At 39.7% G+C, this 10394-nt stretch overlaps 1 protein-coding gene across 1 annotated transcript in view; it reads left to right on the forward strand.

Moving 5' to 3' along the window:
• The window catches only part of LOC128684772 (uncharacterized), a 74681-nt gene extending 66393 nt beyond the window's left edge, over positions 1–8288 (forward strand). The window contains exon 4 of the mRNA XM_053771030.2: positions 7938–8288. Coding sequence (XP_053627005.1) covers positions 7938–8061 — 124 coding nt within the window. The 3' untranslated portion in view covers positions 8062–8288. The remainder of the gene's footprint in view (positions 1–7937) is intronic.
• The last annotated feature ends 2106 nt before the right edge of the window (positions 8289–10394 follow it).

Here is a 10394-nt window from a genome sequence, read left to right on the forward strand (position 1 = left end):
GTCTTTTGTAGTTCCTAGACCTGAGAAAGGGTTCCAGGGTCCATCTCCTTCTGTTGAGGTTCTTGGTGGTAGTGTAGTATGTCTTGGGATCTGGATCATGTAGAGATCCCAATCCCTCTCCAGTCTACCAGGGGCAAGGCTTTGGGTGTCTTTCAGGTGACGGGTGTATCTCTGGAGGCTGCATGTCAGATTCCAGGTGGTGGTGGCCGAAGGAGTTATGTTCCGTGGTGGGTTTTCAGCCACCACCCCTTTTGTCTGCCGAGGTGGCTCTGTAGATGTGAGGTTGCTATTCCGGACTGCTGGTTTACTGGCTTGAAGAGTAGGGTATGGCATAGGTTCCATGCTGCATCTGCACTACCGGCTGTGCTGAGGTTGTCCTCTTTGGCACAGAAGAAAAAACTTGCGGTCCTTTCCCCCTGGGAGCTGCCCCTCCATGCTCCCTTTGTTTTTTCTTAAAGCTAAAGGAAAGACCTAATCATGGAGTCCCAAGTCCATGTACCTCCTCCTCCTCCTTGGCACCTTCCTGCAGCAACACCCTCTGATGACCCTGCCTTGTTACCAGACCAATCTTTGGACCTTTCTGCTTCCCCTGTATCTTCTGCGGGTGACATTTTGTCCCAGGCTTCAGATACAGAGGCTCAGCCTGACTCCTTCGACACCTCTGACCTCCACACGTTTTTGACTATGGTTCCGGCTTCTCATATGGTGCGATGGTTTTTGGATCGCATGCTCACCTCAACATGGACACCCTCCGGTCCTGTATCTAAACTGCCACGACTGACATTATTGAGACTGGCTCATTATACTCAGAAAAGACCATGACAATCACTTCCTTTAAATACTACTCAATGGATATTTTTCATTCTATAACAGACCTCTTCAGAACCTCTTTATGAAAATAGTATCGGCAAGGCACTTCTACACAATATTGGTCGTAATATTCCATTTCGTGCTCTCGAGAGCACTGCACACATCGTCATAGTACACAATGCTAGCCAAGCTCACGACCACAGATGCCATTCCTGTGACAACTGAACATTTTTCTCTGAATTCTTGTAGTGGTACGATCTTGCTACAACATGCCACTGTTCAACGTAATTTCCAGACATATGCTGATGACATTCTGGAACAGCTTGAGCTCAAAAACCTCCCGATCCTTAAAATACACAATGTACTGCCTGCCCACAGGTAGAAACCCTACCCCTGCAATGTAGCTCACTTAACTTTTGACTGTCATGAGCTTCCATCATCGGTTTATGTTGCGGGACACCGTTTACAAGTCCAACAGGTGACCCCTACACCACACCAGTGTACAAATTGATGTTTTGGCCATCCTGCAAAATATTGCAGGTCCATGGCTGAATGCCCAGTCTGTGGTGCAGATGACCATACCAATACATCTTGTGGCCTACCTCCCTCTTGCCTTGTCATGAAGCTCATCCATGCTCATCGTCATTGCCAAGTTTACTTTAACAAACGTGAAATATGTTCTCAGACAGAAGGCTTTACTTATGCCATGGCAGTGTCATCTACGCCTCCAGGGAAGACTTCCCCGTATTTCTTATTTTCGGGAGTCCCAATTCCCACGGTCTGATCTGCAGTCACACTTTCCACAGTCACCTCTGTATCTAACTTTTGCAGTCCTGGACTCCGAGGTCTCTACCTCATCACCACCTACTGTTCTCCAATCTTCATTTCGCATGCAAGCTTCTGTGTCTACAAGACCTCGCACAATAGCCCCTCCCCAGTCGCCTCTCTACTTCAAGTCCAACAAATCCCCAAAAGGTAAATCTTTCATTTCCAGTCTCAGTACCTGCATCTTTACCTCTTACTCGTTCTGTTGTGAATGTGGAGGTCAATCCTCCCACCCGTACAGTACCTTCCTCTCCTGTCCCTTCCCAAGTTTAAGTTACCTCTAACCTCTCCTCTTCCCCCCGATCTTTGCTCACCCTCCTCCTATCTTCAGTATTATCCCACATAAAACGTCCTTGTCCTCTGAAACAATTGAGGCTATCTCCGACTATATTGCGGAGACTAAACTATTGATGGACATCGATCCACCTCCTGTTGCTCTTCAGTTTTCTCCATCTGCGCAATTCCTTTCTTCGCAGCATTCCAACTCTTTGCTGCTTGTTCATTTTCTACTGCTTCCACATGTGGACTTCTCTAACCCTTATGGTCCGTAGATACCTCTTCCTTTCGATTTCTTGTATCCTTTACACAAATCGTGGCTTATTTACAGTGGAATATCAGAGGCCTCAGGGGTAACCTGGGTGAGCTTCAGGTGTTGCTCTCCCAGTTTTCTCCTGTTTATGCTTATTTCCAAGAACCCAAATTATGATCCACTGTTATCCATCCCATCTCAGGCTGTTTTATGTTCATCGGATCCTTTTCCTGTTGGAACCTTTAATGATAGTGCACTTCTTATACACACTGGTAACCCATACCATCAGCTTTGTTCATACTTCGCTGAATTACACTGAAGCATGCATTACTTGAATAATTGGTATACAGTCTGTACTTTGAATCTGTCTCCTCCTCGGGTGCTATCTATCCCAGATGTTGCATTTCTGTTTTTTCATTACCACCAGCATGACTGGGTTTGGGTGAGAGAAGACATATACTGTCATCTGCAAATAATATTGGTTTGAGAAGTTGATGCATTTGGTAGGTCATTGATGTAAATGAGAGAGGGGAGAGGGCCAAGGACACTTCCTTGTGGAACCCCAACTGTAATTGGTTGTGTGGAAGAGTTAACTCCATTTGTGTACACATATTGGCTTCTGTTACTAAGGTATGACTAGGTAATTGAGGGAGTGCCCTCTTATACCATAGTGTGTTAATTTAATGTGCAGCTATTCATGGTTGACTATCAAAAGCTTTATGTAAATCAACAAAGATTCCCAGTGGGATTTTTCTTCTTGAGAGCAGTGTATATTAGTTCTAGCATGTGTACAATAGCATCATTTGTGCTTTTATTAGTCCTGAATCCAAACTGAGAAGGGTTGAGCAAGTCTTGAGAGACGAGGTAGGAATAGATCTGCCTATGAATTAATTTTTCAAAGATTTTTAGAGAGCAGAGGTAAGTTAGATATTGGTCTATAGTTATTCAAGTCTGTTTGATCTCCTTTGTGAATTGGGGTGACCCTCGCTATTTTGAGAATTGATGAGAAGGTGGAGGATTTGATGGATTTGTTAAAGAGTGTTGCAATAATTGGTGACAGTACTTGAGAAGCTTTTTTGTACATAAATGGTGGTAAGTTATTTACATCTCCTCCCTTGTTTTAAAAGGTGGTGATGATTGAGACATCTGTTGGGGTGGTTGGAGCTAGAAATAGTGTATTCAGGTAGGTACCCATAAGTTAGTCTCATGGACGGGTGTTTGAGCTTGGGATTTTGCTTGCTAGATTCTTTCCTATGGTGGAGAAGAAAACATTGAATCTGTTTGCTGTCTCAGTTGGTGAGAGTAGGGGTTCGTCTGATTTTGTTAATTTCACTGTTTTGTCTTTGGATATCTTTTTAGTTCCTCGAATTTCAGATAGGGTTTTCCAGTTTTTTTTCTCATATCGCCTTTCAAGTTATGTAAGCTGTTCTCATAATACAATTTCTTTGACCACCTTATCAGGCTGGTAAGGATTGACAAGTAACGTTTAGAATAGTCTCTGGTTATTTGGCCCATTCTATACTGTTTTTCATATAGGTGCTTTGTGTTAATGGGTTTAAGGATGCAGAAATGGCCTGGTTGATCAGACCCTGTTCCATCACAAGGCCTGGTCTCAGACCAGATTTAGTACTAATTTAGATACATAGTAATCCACAAATGAAAAGTGTCATTTTCAGATACACTAGCACAGCTATTTTCTAACAAGATGAATTAAAGAAACAAGTCAACGAACAGTTTTTAATTACTCCTTTTCAGCAGTTACAATCATAAGCAAGAAACAAAGAAAAATAACATTCCTGTTTTTAAAAAACAAACCTAAAATTAGCAGAACAAGTTTTGCATTTAAACATTGTATAGCCTGACACAGAGCCACTTTAATCCTTTATAGCACAGAAACGCTTACAAATTAAGAATATTCTATAAATTAATGAACATCATCTGTTAGCTAATTTATTTGAAATCTGTCATTCTTTTCTATAGTACAGCAAAGCCATCCTTCACTTAAAAAAAAAAAAAAAAGTTAAGGAAAATTTGCTTTAAAGAAGCAGTGCTGTATGACCCTGGTGGTTTTGTGCTTAGTTTTGACAATGATAATTGCTTTAACTTTTAAATGGTCCAAACAGATCGACGTTCAAATTCGTAGTGCTACAAAAGTAGATCTACTTTTTTTTACATTTTCAAATAACAAAAAAAAAAAGTAGATAAGTTTTTTTTACGTTTTCAAATGTAAAACAAAAAAGATCTACATTTTTTACATGTTTCATATGTTGAAAAAACGTATATATACATTTGGACCATTTAAGGGTTAAAGATGATGACCTCTTGGAACACAGCTATATAGTAAATGGATAGTGTTGCTTTGCTGACTGGTAAAAATGGCATGCGACTCTTACACTAGTCAAATCTAGAATCACGTACAATCTTCCTAGAATTCTTTTCAAACAGGTGGTAATACACGTGTGGTTTGCTTACATTATATAGTTTGCACTCCACCTTCCCATCACTGACAATGCAATTACTTGAAAAATATGAATGGCAAAAGTAGATTTCACTGAAAATGCCCTTGATGGTACAGTTAAAATAAGAGATACAACCAAATAGTTTAAGATCCAAAAAAGATTCATTATACAGTAGGGCCCTGCTTTATGGCATTTTCCCTCATGGCATTCCGCTAATACGTATAGAGATTTCAAATTATGACCAAAACTTGCTATACAGCAACCTGTCTTTTTAATGCAGTATGCCCCACCCAGTTTTACATTTTCTGTGAGCACATACATCTATTATGTCTGGAAACTTTCCAAAATTTCAAGTGTTTTAAAGTTATTGCATATTTTATATGTACTCTGATAATAATACTTGTGTACCTGTACCTAAATATACTTACACACTGTGCTGGCATGTAGGTACACATTAAATCACTGAGTGTCCCTCTAATCTTAACGCCATGGTAATACTAATAGGACGTAATATTAATCACTCTTGGGCACATTAAATATCTTATTTTACGTTAATATAGATATTTTCATTAATCCATCTATGATATTTCTTCAAAATTATATAAAAACCACGTTACATAGCAAATAAACATCCTATGTTTATATGCTATGGAAGTGTGGTAGCCGGGCGGAGGGAAAACATTACTTTTTCTCTGGTCCAGCACCAGAGAAAACTTGTATGAATCTGAGTTTGGTCCAGGCACTCCCTTAACACACTTTTATTTACAATTCTCGACATGAATTATTCATTACTTCTCCCAATGTTTGTGATGGCATCTAAAGGTAGCTGCTGGAAACGATTAAACTCGGTGAACAAGGTATGTGATGGTAATCAAATGGCTCTGGGCTGCATTAAATATCATATAGCTATGTATGTAGGTGTAGCCCAGGTGGGCTACATCTACCAGCTACCTACACCTGACTTCCTACAAATAAATACTACTCGCCTCTCATTCTACATTAAGACTACACATTTTAAGGTAAATAATGAGTGTACTGCATGTGTATTTTCTCTGGGCTGCTTTAATATTAAGTTTGGGACGGGGAGCCAGGGCTGCCTACACCTGACTTCCTACAAATATTTACTACTCGCCTCTTGCCCTACATTAAGACTACAAATATTTTAAGGTAAGTAATGAATTTATTGTGTATGTACTTTACTTTTTATTGTTTTTTTAATGCCTAGTTCTATTACTAACTTTATACATGTTGGTGTAAACTTGTCTGGCATTTATATGCATTTATAAGTGAAAAAATGGTGTTCTGCTGTCTGGCAATCTCTGCTTTCCAGCAGTAGCCTGGAATCTAACCTTCCATATAAGTGGGGCCCTACTGTAATCAGGAGGGCCTTATTCAGTTCATAAGTGTGTTTTATGCTCCTTTTAAGAGAGGGAGAAAGGAAGGGAAAGAAAGTGTCTGTGTAGTCACCTACATAATCAATTGTACATGGCTGCTGGGGTAGTCTTAGCTCCTGGGTCTGCCTTTCAACTTGCTGCTTGCCTGATTCACTCCTAGCCTCATGGGCCCTATCATACCTATTCTTAAAACTATGTATGGAGTTTGCCTCTACTACTACGGGGTCATTCCACTTCCCAAATATCCCTGACTCGTCTGTGTCTTTAGCTTACAGCTGTGCCCCGAAGTATCCGTTTCCCACCTCTCAAACAGCCTGTCTCTCTACCTTATCAATTCCTCCGAGTATTTTGTAAGGTCTACCCTGGTCCTCTAGGGTCATTCAATTTAGTTCCTTTAGCCTTAACTCATAGCTCATACCACTTAGACCTGGAACTAGTCTCAATGCATACTTCACCTTTCTCAAGTTTCTTAACATGCTTCCTCAGGTGAGGGTTCCATGCTGGTACTGTGGACTCTAAAAGATGGGCTTGACACATTGACACACCCAGAATGACTGCTGTGATTCCTGAAGGACTGCAGAGGTTATTCACTTGATGAGAGCCTCTGGCAACACGATAGAGAATGTTTACTCAAGTCCTATCCTTTGAATCAGGTCTACAGCCTCTGTACCCAGAGTGTATACTCTGTCCAGCCTTCTGACTTCTTCCCTGAGCCTTGCATTTGTTGGGGTTCAAGCCATGCAACCATTTAACTGATTAACCCTGCAGTTTGCCCAGATTCTTTGCAACCTTTCTCCATCCTCATTTGTTTGTATTCACATTAGTTTTACATCAGCAAATAGATACACATCTGACTTGATTTTATCTTGTATGCCATTCACAAACAAGGAACAGCACTGGTCATAATACTGATCTTTGTGGTATGCCACTTGTTACTCATCCCTAGTCTGACATATCTTCCCAGACAGTTGCACTTTTCCTAAGGTACTCCTTGATCCACCAGAGTATGATCTCAGTTATTCCTGCCTGCTTCCCAAGTTTTTGCCTCGGTTTTATGTAGAGTACAGCATCAAATGCTTTCTTGCAGTCTAAGAAAATGCAATCTGCCCAACCCTCCCTCTGCTGCCTCACTTGTGATACCTTGTTATAGAATTACAGAAGGTTGGTAAGACTAGACTTGCCATCTCTAAACCTGTGCTGGTCATTGTTTATGTAACCACTCATCTCCAAGTGCTTTGCCACTATCTTCTCCATTACCTTGCATGGTATACATGTCAGCAAAACTGATCTATTGCTTTTCTTAAATATAGGTACTATGTTCACTGTTGTTCAGACCTCTGGCCTCTGTCCTGTGGTCACTGACTTATTATAGCTGCTGATTCGGTGCTTTTGCTCCCTTTCACAGAATCCACAATGGCACACTGTCAGGACCCATCGCTTCTGATATATCTTACTCCAATTTTTTTTTTATACCTCTACCCCTATTGTGTGTATTGTCCAGTAGTTGTTAATATACTCTTTCCATTGGGCATTTTGGCATTGCCCATTTTCACTATCGTTAAATCTTTTCAGTACTTCACAAACTTCCTAGTTATTTTCTGTGAGCTCTCCTCAGTCAACTTGCATGGTCTTTTACCATTGTGTTTGTGGCTGTGTGAAGCAGTGTTGGGTCAAACTTAACCTTGGCTGCTATGATTCTCAAATTGTTACTAAGCCTCTCTCCTTGCCCTTGCATATTCATTTCTGGCTAAACTGCTCACTTCTTTTCTCATCCGTCTTTTGCTTCCTACAGTGTGTACTTGTCTATATGTGGATACAGCTCCTGGCCCCACCTCTCAACTTGCCAGATTCACTCCCTCCTAGTCTCATGGCTCCTATCATACCTGCTCTTAAAGCTATTGTCTCCATTTATTTATCAAGGTCTAGGGAGTGCTCAACAATGAAGCTCATGGGAGAATTCAAATCTGATCCAAGAAAAGTAAAGCAGTCCAATTCCATGGATCAAATGCCCCTCAACGAATATTCTAAGAGGAATATGGCATAATGCCAAAAGTATTTAAACTGAGTATATACTTCCTTGTCTGTGGCTTACTGCATACTGTATTTTGTCTGACAAAATCTCCATGTCGACCTGATTCAATACCAATTAGTACTCTTCATAATTTTCCAGTTTATGAATTGGTAATTTAAGCAAACTTAAATCAAAACAAAACTAAAACCTGTTAAGAAAGCAATTTTAAAAAGATACTGTATCATTTCAATTTGGTACAGAGATTTACAATATTTACTGTAAACCTATTATCTTGAAGGAAAATAAACATTTGACAGTTTAGCCTTTTGTATTTCCTTCAGTGCTGTATAGCCCTTGTGGCTTAGCGCTTCTTTTTTTATTATAATAATTGTATTTAATTCAGAAATAAATAAGGATGACAGACTTAGGCAAAAACCATAAGTATGTTCAAACATATGGTTGACTGACCATAGAATGGCATACAAATTTAATTACAAGCAATTATAGTTAAATTGTATTATATAACTTTAATAAGAGAACTAAAAACCAGCCCTATTTTTATTCAGTGAACATACAAACATCCCAAACACAAGAGACGAGGCCGGTTTCTTTACAGTAATTAATATATATTAATATATATATTAATATATTAATATATATTGTAGGTAGTAGGTTGGTAGACAGCAACCACCCAGGGAGGTACTACCGTCCTGCCAAGTGAGTGTAAAACGAAAGCCTGTAATTGTTTTACATGATGGTAGGATTGCTGGTGTCTTTTGTCTGTCTCATAAATATGCAAGATTACAGGCATGTCTTGCTACTTCTACTTACACTTAGGTCACTACACATACATGTATACATTTATTTATACACACTCATCTGAGTTTTCTTTGATTTTATTTTAATAGTTCTTGGTCTTATTACTTTTCCTTTTATATCCATGGGGAAGTGGAATAAGAATCTTTCCTCCGTAAGCCATGCGTGTTATAAAAGTCAACTAAAATGCCGGGAACAATGGGCTAGTAACCCCTTTTCCAGTAAAGATTACTAAAAAGAATAAGAAGAAGAAGAAGAAAATTGTCAAAGTGGGAAGTCTGAATGTGCGTGGATGTTGTGCAAATGATAAGAAAGAGATGATTGTGGATGTTATGAATGAGAAGAAACTGGATGTCCTGGCTTTAAGTGAAACAAAGCTGAAGGGGGTGGGAGAGTTTCAATGGAGAGGAATAAATGGGATTAGGTCAGGGGTTTCAAATAGTTAGAGCTAAAGAAGGAGTAGCAATAATGTTGAAGGATAAGCTATGGCAGGAAAAGAGGGACTAAAAATGTATAAATTCAAGGATTATGTGGAGTAAAATAAAGAATGGATGTGAAAAGTGGGTTATAGTAAGCATGTATGCACCTGGAGAAGAGAGAAGTGTAGAGGAGAGAGAGAGATTCTGGGAAATGTTGAGTGAATGCATGGGGAGTTTTGAATCAAGTGTGAGAGTAATGGTGTTTGGGGATTTCAATGCTAAAGTGGGTAAAAATGTTATGGAGGGAGTAGTAGGTAAATTTGGGGTGCCAGGAGTAAATGTAAATGGGGAGCCTTTAATTGAGCAATGTGTAGAAAGAAATTTGGTAATAAGTAATACATATTTTATGAAAAAGAGGATAAATAAATATACAAGGTATGATGTAGCACGTAATGAAAGTAGTTTGTTAGATTATGTATTGGTGGATAAAAGGTTGATGGGTAGGCTCCAGGATGTAATGTTTATAGAGGGGCAACTGATATATTGGATCATTATTTAGTTGTAGCTACAGTTAGAGTAAGAGGTAGATGGGAAAAGAGGAAGGTGGCAACAACAAGTAAGAGGGAGGTGAAAGTGTATAAACTAAGGGAGGAGGAAGTTCGGGCGAGATATAAGCGACTATTGGCAGAAAGGTGGGCTACTGCAAAGATGAGTAGTGGGGGGGTTGAAGAGGGTTGGAATAGTTTTAAAAATGCAGTATTAGAATGTGGGGCAGAAGTTTGTGGTTATAGGAGGGTGGGGGCAGGAGGAAAGAGGAGTGATTGGTGGAATGATGAAGTAAAGGGTGTGATAAAAGAGAAAAAGGTAGCTTACGAGAGGTTTTTACAAAGCAGAAGTGTTATAAGAAGAGCAGAGTATATGGAGAGTAAAAGAAAGGTGAAGAGAGTGGTGAGAGTGCAAAAGGAGAGCAGATGAAAGAGTGGGAGAGGCACTGTCAAGAAATTTTAATGAAAATAAGAAAAAATTTTGGAGTGAGTTAAACAAGCTAAGAAAGCCTAGGGAAAGTATGGATTTGTCAGTTAAAAACAGAGTAGGGGAGTTAGTAGATGGGGAGAGGGAGGTATTAGGTAG

This window comes from Cherax quadricarinatus, chromosome 5, assembly GCF_038502225.1.
Source record: "Cherax quadricarinatus isolate ZL_2023a chromosome 5, ASM3850222v1, whole genome shotgun sequence".
Classification (NCBI taxonomy): Eukaryota; Metazoa; Arthropoda; class Malacostraca; order Decapoda; family Parastacidae; genus Cherax; species Cherax quadricarinatus.